Source organism: Protomyctophum bolini (genome assembly GCF_963924005.1).
Source record: "Protomyctophum bolini genome assembly, chromosome: 24".
Lineage (NCBI taxonomy): Eukaryota > Metazoa > Chordata > Actinopteri > Myctophiformes > Myctophidae > Protomyctophum > Protomyctophum bolini.
In genome coordinates, this window is record NC_137885.1 from 24857989 (window position 1) to 24872015 (window position 14027).

Genomic DNA, 14027 nt, shown 5'->3' on the forward strand with positions numbered 1-14027 from the left:
TGGTGTGTTTTCTGTATCTAAAAACAGTGTTTTAAGGATATTGGTGTGTTTTCTGTATCTAAAAACAGTGTTTTAAGGATATTGGTAAACTGCCCACAGCCGTCCTATGAGACACAGACTGAGTAGAAAAAATCATGCCATTTTTTCATGATTATTAGTGAGGACCTATTATATGAAGATAGGTTGGAAAGTGGTCCTTTAAGTAAAACAATTTCCACCACTATTCGCACACACACAAGTCACACCACACACACACACACTGTGACAGTCTCTCTCTCTCTCTCTCTCTCTCTCTCTCTCTCTCTCTCTCTTTCTCTCTCTCTCTCTCTCTCTCTCTCTCTCTCTCTCTCTCTCTCTCTCTCTCTCACACTCGCAGCTCACGCAAGCCGATACGGACAGCCGTCTTCATGGACAGACGTATGGCAGCCATTAGCCAGATGAGTGTGTCAGCGTCAGTCGGCCCCGAGAGTTACAGTATATCTGGGTGATTTATGGCCTCCGAGAGAGAGAGAGAGAGAGAGAGAGAGAGAGAGAGAGAGAGAGAGAGAATGTAGCATGTGACAGAAAGGTACAGAGGGAAAACAATGACAGTAATATTGTCACACTGAATCGATCCCTGTCAAGCACGGTCAGGACCTGGACGAATTAGTGCATTAGTGACATCTTGATTGCGGCCAGTGTTGATTTCGTCGACAAACATGTTCGTCGACTACCTCTTTTCACTGACGAAGATTTTGTCAACAAATAGAAACTAGACTAACATGTTAGGAAGGGACTAAGAAATGCAAAATGCTAAGAAATGCAAAATGCCCTCTCCTTTCCATGCCATTCCGGAAGGCAGCATTCAAGAGAATTGCTTTTTTTCCCCACCCGAAGTCTCCTGAACTTGAACGCAGCATTTTGCGTTTTAACTAATTCGTTTTTTGAAATCTATGTCGTTATACACACCGCATCTCCAGTAGATAATGAGTGCTGGGTTGCGCCCCGTAAATAGCTGATCTACAAGCTCTCAACGAGTCACAGTGAGACGCGTTGTGAGCGTGTACATCTGCTATTTTTGTCCAAACGTGCCCTCTTTCAGCCCCTGCCTCTCTAACACGTCCCTGCACACGGGGTCTGTACTTCGTCAACTCCTCGTTTCCGTTTCTATACGCACTGAGGAGGTGTGTGGGGGGGGGTGGAGGATGATTCAATGTCAAGGTCTAGGTCAACTTTATTGTCCACAAGGGAAATTTGTCTTGGGCTTTCACCCCGCTGCAGCCAGTATAGGTCTAAGATGGCAGAATTGTGTGATTTATTTATTCGGGTTACCACTTATCAAAGGGGCGCTAATATATTAAAGTCTAACCCATGCTGCTATGATTAGGTGATTAGGTGAAAACATACGGTGTCAAAACAAACATTCAATTCTCTTTATTGTTAATGGCATTTAATGTTTGTGTTAGGGACAAGATGGCGTTAAGTTTCCCTTCATTGTCAATGGCGTCTTTAAAACAAACATTGAACTAAAAAAAAAAAACATTAACCCATTCTGACCTGAGATCAGATTCTAAAAATGTCTGTTTGAAAATGACAGTTTTCTGAAAAAGCTATGTTTCTATGTCAGTCGTTCGATTTTTCAAAAATAGCTAAAGCATAACGTAATGCTAACACCAAAAGGGGTTCCCGCCTAAGATGGGTTAAACCTGTATATAGGAGGGGCTAGCGCCACTCAAAAAAAAAAGAAAAAAAGGACAGGTGAGCTAACGCAGCCCTGAGGTGCTCCAGTACTCAAGGTTCTGGGATCTGACATAGTACCGTTCACACTGGTGGTGGTGGGGGGGGGGGGTTTGATGTCCAAAGTGCCTTATGCGTTTATTGCGACAGTGAGTGCACACTCGAGACAGCCCCGCCGGGGATGCAGTTCCGGAGGCTTCTATATTTGCGATAGTGCCATCCTCTGTGTGTGTGCGTGTGTGTGTGTGTGTGTGTGTGTGTGTGTGTGTGTGTGTCAGAGACACAGATATATCCAGGGCCCGGGAAGGTGGGGGTTGTCTGTGAGGTCTTGTATAGAGAGAAGAATAAATTCCAGAGCGTGGGTTTAACCGAGCGTGACTGTGGAAATGGACACTTGCGGCTTCTGGGCTGTGTGAGTGTGTGTATACCTGTATCTGTACGTGTGTGCAGGCAGGCTAATCCGTTGGTGTAGTTATTGTTTGGGATTGGAAATAAATCAACCTGTCCCGAACACATATAGCCACATGCCAGAAGGAGATAGCCTTTTGTATAGCATAATATAACAATATATCTTAAATCGATTTAAAACCGGTTGACAATTTCAACAATTTAAATCAAGATTAAAATCACAATTTAATGAATTGTGATGCATACAGAGGGCACGCAAAGAACAGAGAAGAAAATACAGGATCTCTGTAAGATAATTGTGTTTTCAATTATCCGCTGCTGAATTGAAAATAAGTCAAGCGAAGAGAACACTGGATTTGTGTGACAGAAATACTAAAAATACAATCACACCCGTGTGAAGTGAGGGGCGCTCTCATTATCGTACATCATGACGTAAAACAAAAAGCATCGTGCGGCCACATATGACGTAAATTATCCATTCATTGTCGATAGCATTTAATGTTTGTGTGGACATGGGTTATTTGACTCGTTTCTAACGCTTATTTAGTTACTCTTTGGGTATATTTGTACATTTCCACCTTCAGTCGATGCTTCATATCCATATGAGTGAAAAGGCCGGGGTGATCGGTTTATTTTTCAAACGCAGTTCTTATATGAAGAGATCTAAAATCCCCCTATGGGGATTATAATGCAAATAAAAAAATACATGAACCTGGGGACTGACGCCCTCTACCGACAGTGACGTCAGGACTTCGGTGCTCTATTAGAGTCCACAGAACCTTTCAGGACAGTTTTTTCAACTCGCCGTTTTCTGCAAGACATTACCCTGTAAGCCATATCTCCAAAACTGGTGGGTCAAACTGAACAACCAATATGTACATTTGAAGCTGCAGTATGATTCCCTGCTTCATAAGACATGAAAAACGAAAATGTAAAATAATTCAATGACTTAGCCTCGGTCAGAAGCGGTCACATTTCTGACACCCTTGCTTATCCCATTCTGACCTGAGATCAGATTCATACGAGGTTTCCACTGGACACACACTGGTCTGATTAACCCATTCTGACCTGAGATCAGATTCTAAAAAATGTCAGTCGTTGTGTGTGACGTGGAAATTCTACAAATGCCTTCTAGTAGACTTTTTTCCACAAAGAATATTTACAGCCACCCAGGAGGGTCGAGAGGCTCAGAAAGGATTTAGAGCCGAGTGATTGGTGGAAAAACCTTCTTCAAATATCAAAATGCTGGTGTGGTAATATTTAATCTGAAGAGACGATGATGAGTTGGGACGTTTGGCACACATCAGCGGGAATCGGTCCGTACGGCGAGCTAACACGGCTGTGCTAATGGATGTGTGTGTGTGTGTGTGTGTGTGTGTGTGTGGCCCGACCCACATGTGGTGGAAGGAGGACTCAGATATTTTTTACTTTTACTAAATGATAGTTATTAGGAACCAAATGGACCCTTATGGGTCTGTAACTCTTGTTAAATCAACATAGATTTTACAATATAAATCGGGGGTCTCAAAGACGCCTCATGAAACGCTCCATATGTCAATCTGACATCATCAAACCCTGTACACCCCAGACACGCTATATATGGCCATGAACCCAGGCCATATATGGCCATGAACCCAGGCCTATATGGCATTGTTTCAGGCCTGAAAGATACAATTAAAAATAAGTTAAAAAAAAGGTCTATATATGGACATTCCCAGACGATGGCCATAATGTGACAGTCTCATGATAACCAGGGTGGTTTCTGCGACGGAAGTCACACTTGCCAAAATGAACCAAGTTGGTACAACAACACATGGATCTCCATAATGTGGAGTTGTACAACTACATACTGTATATGAAGATCACGAGACTGACCTCATCAAACCCTGGATAGCCATACATTGTTTGACATACTATAGATCTACATATATGGAGCCAGCCTGCCTCTTCTGACCTCAACGACACCAGATTAATAGTTTTGGTGTTAGCATCATGTTATGCTTTAGCTATTGAAAAATAGCAGATCTACAAGCTCATAGCGCGCCACCGAGTGGCGCGCTACGAGCTTGTAGGTCTGCTATTTTTGAAAAATCGAAGAACGACTGACATAGAAACATAGCTTTTTCAGAAAACTGTCAGGATGCAGAAGACATTTTTTAGATTCTGATCTCAGGTCAGAATGGGTTAAACTCCTGCTTCTCAACTGTGCCGTATTAAGAAGCTCTGTCGTCTGCAGCGCCCTGCTCAGGGCGTCTTACTGGGAATATAACAACTTATATCTGCAAAGTAACTATAGTAACTAAACTAAACGCCGTCCTATACGTTGGAACATTAACCCATTCTGTACGGGAACCCATTTTGGTGTTCAGCATCATGTTATGCTTTAGCTATTGAAAAATAGCAGATCTACAAGCTCGTAGCGCGCCACCGAGTGGCGCGCTACGAGCTTGTAGGTCTGCTATTTTTGAAAAATCGAAGAACGACTGACATTTTTTAGAATCTGATCTCAGGTCAGAATGGGTCCATCAGACCAGTGTGTGTCCAGTGGAAACCTCGTATGAATCTGATCTCAGGTCAGAATGGGTTAAGGAGGAAACAGCACTCTACAGGGGCAGTTTTACAAAGTGTTACAAAACTCGGCACGTCGCAGACAGTGCAACCAAGTATAAATCAAGCATAGTGTCTGTCTGGGGCGACATCATTAAAGGGACACTTCACCCTTTTTGCAAAAAAATATATGTTAATGACGTTTAGAAGCTTTAGATCACTTTCCCGGGGGTATTTATGTGTGTAATATGTGGTTTTAGATATTTTAGATTGTAGCAGTGAGCCTGTTGTCTCTGATGTCATGGACACTGGTCTCACTACCTTCCTGGACTACAATTCCCATAATTATTTGGTGCACTGCTCCTCCTTGTGGATAGGGGGGAGAGCTGTCTTACTGAGACAACATGTAGTCCAGGAAGGAAGTGAGCCCAGTGTCCATGACATCAGAGACAACAGGTTCACTGCTACAATCTAAAATATCTAAAACCACATATTACACACATAAAGACAAGAAAGTGTTCTAAAGCTTCTAAACGTCATTAACATATATTTTTTTGCAAAAAGGGTGAAGTGTCCCTTTAAGACTACTCCTCAACGGGACAGCACGTGGGTCTTTTAGCGAATATGGAGAAACGCGCGTCACTCACTGGAGCACGATAGAAGACAGCAGAGATGTTAGGCCTGCGTGGCATTGCCCGTGGCGTGGCATTGCCCCTGCAGGCGCTGTGAGCACACTGAGTATAGGCGAGGGAAAAGGACGGAAGTGGAAAATGGATGGACGGTGAGTCGGTGACAGTAGAAGATCAGAGACTGGAGGCCTGAGAGGTGCCACTGATTGAGAGCACGTCTGTGCTGCTTTCCTCTTGCAGCTAATTACATAACGAGAGAGAGAGAGAGAGAGAGAGAGAGATAGAGAGACAGACAGACAGACAGACAGACAGACAGACAGACAGACAGACAAGAGTGTGTATGTGAGAGAGACTGACAGAGAGAGAGAGAGAGATTTACTCTGGACTTCTACCCTGTTGATGTGAATTAAATGAAAGAGTCTGACATATTTACTGCAGCTCTGTGACAGCTTAATCCAACTACAGCACCGAGCTGTAGATATAAATAAAGGATGACAGACAGACAGACAGACAGACAGACATGGAAAAGAGACAGAGAAAAGAGTCTCTCTTTCGGGGAGAAAAAACGTTTGAGCTGAGCCTTAATTAGAATCATCGGTAACACCTGTGAAGGAAGTCTAGGTCTCTAGGAAGCGGCCGAGAGTGTTCTGCCTGAAAGTGACGGGCCAGGGCTGGTGTTTTAAGCATTTATGTTAATGAAAATGTGGAACAAATTATGTTAAATGAAAAATGTGGCACAAATGGAATACAATATTCTTTCAGATCTTTGCTTCCGGGGAGTCCCTGGAACAACATCTTGTCAGATGGGGGTCCACATGCAGCCAAATACAGATACTTTTGGGGGTCCTTGGAAGTAGGAAGAGTTAGGCCAGGGCTCCACTGCAGTTGCGACACCACCGAGCGCGCTAAAGCGTGCGAGTTTCCGTGTCGAACATTGCGATGTGTAGAATAGTTCTGGCGAGAGAGCGTTTGCCCCCAGACCAGAGCCATAGAGTATAAGTTATACAACAACTCTGTCCACTTCATGGGGCCGGTCTTCTATGGGCGAATCGAATATAGTGACAAAGGCCTGAAACCGGGAAGTTTACGGAATGCATTGGAGTCTAGAGGCTTTACCGAGGGGAAACAAGTAATACATGAACCACGTGACCTGCCCCCTCAATGTCATAACTGTCTTACTCTATGGCTCTGGCCCCCCGACTGCCACTCAAAAGTGGCTATAATTGGCCAATCATAGTGGTGTCCTTATACTTCCTTAATGTAAACGAAGTCCACACCCACAACACCAGAGGGAGTGCAACAAACCATGTATACAACCCAGATTCGGCACAAATAAGGGACTAAATTATTTTCGCTCCTATGCCACCAAAATGTGGAACGCCCTACCAACAGTCATTAAGACATGTGAATCCCTTGAGTCCTTCAAAACCGCTCTCAAAGGGCACCTACGGAAGGCTGCAATTCGAAACTGGCTCCTGTAAAATCTGAATCCCCCCCCCCCCCCCCCCCCCCTTTCCCCTCACTGTATATGTTTCTTTTCCCTTTTTGCTTCCTTTATGATGAATTCCTGTTCTGTTCTTTAACTATATAGAAGTGTCTATTTGTACGTCTCTAATTGTTTTGATGAATTGAACAAAGTGGACACTGTTGTAAACAAGTGTAACGCTTAATTGGGTCGTCCGCTCACAGTTAACCGTCTTTGTATTGAGTTTGTGCTTGAAATGTACTGTAATTCTGCAAACTGTTAATAAATATTTCAATCAATCAATCAAACTCAAACGTGAAGAGGATTCCATGCTCGCTGGAGCATGCAGCACCGCTCAAAAAGGTTTGACAAGCAGAAGGAGAAGATAAACAAACAGAATTAAGACTCACTGGCCGTGGCGGTCATCAGGGGTCCCTGGCAGCAGCAGGACACCAAGGCCAGCAGGAGAGCAAGGTGGAGGCCCGCTCCCATGACCTCCTCTGCTCCCATCTATAGGCCGTGGCGGGCTACAGTCTCCTCTCTGACAGCTGTCGGCAGCACTGGCGTTCTCTTTTCTTTTTCCTTTCCTTTTGGGGGTGGCGGTGGGGGGTTGGAGCCGGGCGGGGGTGTCTGTCGTTTCCAATTCACAATGTGGGAATAAATGTCATTATTTTAACTCAAAGTTTATAGGCCTACTGTATACGTCAAATGTTTTTTTTATAAAATATATATATATATTTTTAAAACACATGCATTACATACAATATTTTGAATCGACCTGTCTGCTGGTCTCGATTCAGTCAGTCAGTCATAATGTGGTTCGTCACCATTTCCTCGCCTCCGGATTTTATACTCTTAATTGTCTCGATATCTTGACAGTTAGTGGTGGTTATTCATTCAAATTACCGGTAGGTACATTACAGGAGACAAATATGCATAGGCTATATATATATAGGCCTACAAAATTAAATACGAAATAATACAGGCTATACAGCAACTGCTATCAAGATGATTCTTCCACGAGGAAAACAAAACAGTTGTATAGTAGCCTAGCTATACTGTAGAACAGATCTCAGGCCCAGGTGCTCAATTCATCATCAGGGTCACAGGTAAACACCTCAAGGAGAACAACAAGAAGAAGAAGAAACAGCAGCGAGTGGTTTTCTCCTCATTTACTCCCAGTCGTCCAGACAGATGCACGTAGTCCGTCGGGTAATTCCCTATATTTATTCACCACCAGCCAAGGTCTCTATTATATCCTAAATCCACCGCTCAGCGCAGGCAGCTCCATAAGGTTGCCTATAGGAGCAAACAGGTAGTTCCACAGTCTCACACACAGACCCTTACCTACCCACCCACTGTCCTCCGTGTCGATCTCATTCAATATTCGACTGTTATAGTCCAGCGGTGTCCGTTATAAAGCCGTCGATTGACACCGAAATCCATTCATTGATTTCATTCCGTACCTTTATTTTAACGTGAAGGTCGCTGGAGTTTCGTTGTTTCAGCCCCGCGCGGACAAACACAGTCAGACAGCGCTGGACTGGACTGGCAATCAAAGCAGCCGCGGATCATAACATACGACACTATCTAACGACAGCCCCTCTTTTAGAAAGCCGAGGGGAAACCTTAAAAAAAAAGAAAACCCCGTCATGTGAAGCGAACGAAGGCTTCCTTCCTCCTCCTCCTCCTCCTCCACCACCACCACGCTGCTTTGTTTGTTGTTGATGTGTGTGCTTAGTTGCAAGACATCATCCACCACCCGATCCGAAAGACAGGAAGTCCAACGGGGGACTGCGGGAGAGGAGAGGAGAGCCGTGCGTCCTCCCAGGACATGCAGCGCGCCGTGTGATTTGACAGCCTTGAATTTATGGCAACGAACGAACGTGATGCCTGCTGCGACTGCAGGCATCAGGTATAGCCGCCTCCTCCTCCAGAGAGAGAGCGAGAGAGAGAGAGAGAGCGAGAGAGAGAGAGAGAGAGAGAGACACCTCACTGGGGTGACCCCGATTCGATTGGAAAAATAACACCTGTGTGAAGTGCGGGGCGCCAATATAATAAAGTCCAACTCATGTTGATTAGGTGATCGTGTAACGGTGATGTAAAACAAACGGTGCCAACACAAACATTACATTATATCTTTATTGTTAATGGCATTTAATGTTTGTATTAGGGACAATTAAGATGACAGTACATTTTCCCTTCGTTTGTTAAAACAAACATTGAACTAAAAACAAACATTAAACCTGTATATAGGAGGAGCTATAGCCACCCCTCAAAAATAAATAATAGGCCTAATTTCACTAATTATAGCTCGATCTATGAGACAGACACTACAATATAAGCTGATATAATATTGGGAATGCATTGTAACAATGTAAAATGGCATGATTGCTCCTTGTGCAGTGGTGCATATATTTAGACAAGTTTACATATAAGGTCTATAGGCTAAGTCCTATACAACGTTAAAGTATAGAAGTTTATTTGAGTAATTCCAATTTCCAATACTTGGCCTATACTCTCTGGTCCATAGCTCTAATGCGTTGCATTTAGAGCTATGTTACTCTGGACTTCCACCGCTCACATGAATGCACATGCACCAGCCTCTCGTCTTTAGCGTAAATAAATAAAAACGTTTTTGCTATACTCACCAAAACAAAGGCGGGTTGTGTCATTAGAAAGCCTACTTTCCTTAGTGGACACACTCTGAGCCCCCCACCACACGTAGGTCATTTGGCCAAAAGGAAAATACTTTTAGTTTATACTTCAATGCTCCCTCAACCGATATTGCCCAGAGAATTGCCTCATGGAGAATATTTTTCCTCTGGTGAAAAAAAATCCCTTTCTGGCCAAAAAGTACCGTTTATACTGTGTGGTTGGGGCTCAGAGTGCTAAGGCTTTCTAATGACACAATCCGCCTTATTTTGGACCTGTTTGGACCAGAGCTATAGGCCTACTCCAAAGTGCTAGCTACAGATCCAAATATTGTAGGCTATAGCTTTTACTTCACTGCATTTATTTTAAAACTTTAGTTAGGCCTATACTAGTTACTTTGTAGATTTTGAGTATTAATACAAAACATACATTAACCACTAATTGAGTTATTTTGCGAGTCACATTGTGAGCTTGTAGATCTGCTATGCTATTTTCAAAATATTTGGATACATTTTTGATAACATGGGGTGGGGTCGTGGGGACATTCTGCATAATGAGTACTTTTACTTGTGGTACTGTACTTTATTCCAGACTTTTACTTGTGTAACGTACAGTATTTCTACATTGCCATATAGTAATACTTTTACACACACGTCGGGACACAATTTCATTACACTTTGTTATTGCCTCCAAGTGCGTGTGCACATACACATTGTAACACGCGCACACACACATGCACGCATGTATAGCCTATAGTTGATATACAGCGTGTGTGCACGTGTTCATGTCAGGTGCCTGTGCACGTGTGTACACATCCATATAGCTGCCATTCTCATATTTATGTTCAGGTGGAACCGTGGAAGTGGAGCCATCAATCAAAGCCTCATATCACTGATTGTGTGAAGGTGTGTGCGATGACCTCATATACTGTAGTGTGCTGAAATATATGACTACTGTACGGTGGTGGGGAAAAAAAGTATTTGTATATTTTACTTAGGTAAAAGTATCAATACTGCAATGTAGAACTACTCCGTTATATATACAAGTAAAAGTCCGGAATTCAAAATGTACTTGAGTAAAAGTACAAAAGTATTGGCATCAAAATGTACTTAAAGTATACCCAAAGTAGAAAGTATACTCACTTTGCAGAATGTCCCTTTTCAAGGTTTCCCCATGTATTCAAATATTTTGAAAATAGCAGATCTACAAGCTAACAAGCTTGTAGATCGGCTATTTTCAAATGGCCCGAAATGTATATATAGGGCTGAAGTGGTTAATGTATATGTTTTACATTAGTACAAATACCTCAAAATTGTACTCAAATGTACTTAGTTACTTTCCAGTTTCCACCAATGCACTGCTACTGTACCAAATCCACCTGATATATCGTCTCCGCTGACGAGGTTCTCCCCCTGTTGTCTTTTCTATGACTTGTATATTCTTTCTTACAACGCTGGCGTTCCCTGAAACAGAAGGTTTAACCCATTCTGACCTGAGATCAGATTCATACGAGGTTTCCACTGGACACACACTGGTCTGATTAACCCATTCTGACCTGAGATCAGATTTAAAAAAAAGTCAGTCGCTCTTCGATTAAAAAAAAAATAGCAGACCTACAAGCTCGTAGCGCGCCACTCGGTGGCGCGCTATGAGCTTGTAGATCTGCTATTTTTCAATAGCTAAAGCATAACATGATGCTAACACCAAAAGGGGTTCCCGTTCAGAATGGGTTAATGGGAGGCTGACACTCTGCCTAATCAAAAGTTATAATTACAGGAAAAAAAACTAAACAAAAACAGTGTTGTTTTCGTCGACTAAAACTAAGACGAAAAATTTTCGTCGACTACCTTTTTCCACTGACAAAAACGAATGGAAACTAAATGAAAACTAAGCTATGATGACTAAAACTAAGACTAAATATACTGACAATTTCGTCGACAAATAAAAACTAGACTGAAAATAGCTGATCTACAAGCTCACAACGGCTGTAAAAAACACTGTGTAAAAGTGTAAAAACACTCATTACGACGGCATCAAGGCCCACCAAAACACATTTTAATCGATGTAGATTTAGTCGACTAAAATCTTATGACATTTAGTCGACTAAAACTAGACTAACACTAAGACATTTCCAGGTGACTAAAATGTGACTAAAACTAAATGAAGTTTCAGTCCAAAGACTATGACTAAACTAAAATTGAAATTTGCTGCCAAAAACAACACTGAACAAAAAAAGTCAAATGGAATCATCCTATAATCATTGTGGTATGGAATGAGACAGTCCTCCACCAGGGAGCGCTAGAGGCCTGCACAAGGGTCATTAAATAGCCGCTGTGGGACCATTAGTCCCATATGGAGGAGTGTCAGTGTGTTCAAAGTGGAATCAATTCACAGCAATAGAGCATTCGCGTGACATCATCATCATGCCTGGAAGTTATGCAGGAACGCCCACTGAGTGGCAAAAAACTACTTTCTGGCCTTGACAGCCCATAATATCCACAATCATAAAAGTCCTGATTGCATTAAACAAGATTAAACAATGTTAAACTTTCTTTGCCACTCACTTTATGCATGCACATACCCTCTATTTGCAGTATTTGGGGGGGGGGGGGGATTTGTTTATTATTACAAAGTTTATTATGATTATTGTGATGAAGATGATGATTAAATGGTAAATGGTGCATTTATATAGCACCTTTATCCATTCACACACATGCATACACTGTACACCGAATAGAGGGAGTAACTGTGGGGGATCCCGGGATCGAACCGGGAACCAAGCGGGCGCTCCCTGATCCACTGCCTCCCCCATTGTTCTACATGATTAACTAAACTATATATTTCTCTATAGCAGGATGTCTTGTCTTTGATCAACTTAAAACCATTTCATGCCCTCTCATCAATTATGTTAAAATATACCTCCTGGCTGCATGGCTTTGCATATTTTTACATTATTTTGTCTAAAGAATTTAATTGCATGTTGACTCATCAGAATTTTGAAAAAATATTAACTGATGACTGAGTTGAACAAAATGCTGATTTTGTACAGTGTATTTTGGGATCACAGACGTGGAAAATCACGGCCTAATGCATTATGTGTGTCAGTAAAAATCTAATGTATTTTTAGTTTTTGTCTTTAATTGTACATGACATGCACTTGTTTATGTACAGCATATATATATATATAAGAGGAACCGCCATGTGAATAATTCCTGAACTTTATTGTGTTATAGTCTCAATGAGTGTGTTTTATTATATTGTGTCACTTGTCAAATAAACTAAACTAATAAAAACGTAATCACATTTTGGGGTCCTTGAACTGACTATAGCGTTTGAGAGTGTCAGCGCTGTAGCGACAATGAGGGGAAAGGCATCCTGCCAGCCAGGGAAAAAACCAATGAGAAAACACAGCAGACGGTTTCACCCCGACAACCTTGACTATATACAATCAGACTGAAAGACAATTTCACGCCCGATCGATTCAGAGAGGTTTGGGCCCAAAACGGAGCCATCCGTCCACATGACAAACCAGATCTATTATACTTAACCCATTCTGACCTGAGATCAGATTCATACGAGGTTTTCCACTGGACACACACGGGTCTGATGAACCCATTCTGACCTGAGATCAGATTCTAAAAAAAATTCAGTCGTTCTTCGATTTTTCAAAAATAGCAGACCTACAAGCTCGTAGCGCGCCACTCGGTGGCGCGCTATGAGCTTGTAGATCTGCTATTTTTCAATAGCTAAAGCATAACATGACGCGAACACCAAAAGGGGTTCCCGTTCAGAATGGGTTAACCACTTTTACACTAGATATACTCTCCGTTGGCTGCATGGGTTCCCACAGGGGTCTGTAGTACCATAGCCCCTCTCCTTGTTACCACCTCTAAATCAAATATCTTTGCTGAAAATGGCTGATCTGGAAGCTTGTATAGTGTGTGTGTGTGTGTGTGTGTGTGTGTGTGTGTGTGTGTGCGCACATTGTATCAGCAAAAACTTACTGTACACAGCAGTGGTACAGTAGGTGGTCGATTCAATAACGTTTTTTTGGGCAAGACGTTCACAACAGTATAATGCTTCCATGCAGAGAGAGAGAGAGAGAGAGAGCGAGAGAGAGCGAGAGCGAGAGCGAGAGAGAGAGAGAGAGAGAGAGAGAGAGATGAGGAGATGGAACTATATCAGAGATGATTTCATCTCGTCGCAGCTACGGTACAAAATAACTTGTGACAACATGTCACCTTTAATGTTGTTGACAATGATGCACAATGGCATTTTGATGTCTGTGAACTTCCTGTATATCCATGATGCACCTCAACCTGCGTGCAGTGGTGGAAAGTAACTAAGTGCATTTACTCAAGTACTGTATTTGACGGTACATTTTAGATATTTGTACTTACTTGAGTATTTCCTATTCCCAGTACTTTTTACTTCTACTGTACTACATGTCAGAGCAAATATTGTATACTTTTACTCCACTACAATTGTTTGAAAACTTTAGTTAAGGGGTGTAGAATTTGATTATTATAATACATAGTACAGTAACCACATCAGCCCTATATATATATATATAATATATACATTTCGGCCATTTGCAAATAGTACAA

General features: G+C 42.3%; 1 protein-coding gene across 1 annotated transcript in view; it reads right to left on the reverse strand.

The window, feature by feature from the left end:
- Positions 1-7272, reverse strand: part of LOC308311389 (fibronectin type III domain-containing protein 4-like) — a gene marked incomplete at its 3' end in the record, with an annotated part of 40485 nt that extends 33213 nt beyond the window's left edge. Inside the window, exon 1 of the mRNA XM_080758074.1 lies at positions 7176-7272. Within this exon, the coding sequence (XP_080614200.1) occupies positions 7176-7257 (82 nt within the window). The 5' untranslated portion in view covers positions 7258-7272. The remainder of the gene's footprint in view (positions 1-7175) is intronic.
- Between the last annotated feature and the right edge of the window lie 6755 nt (positions 7273-14027).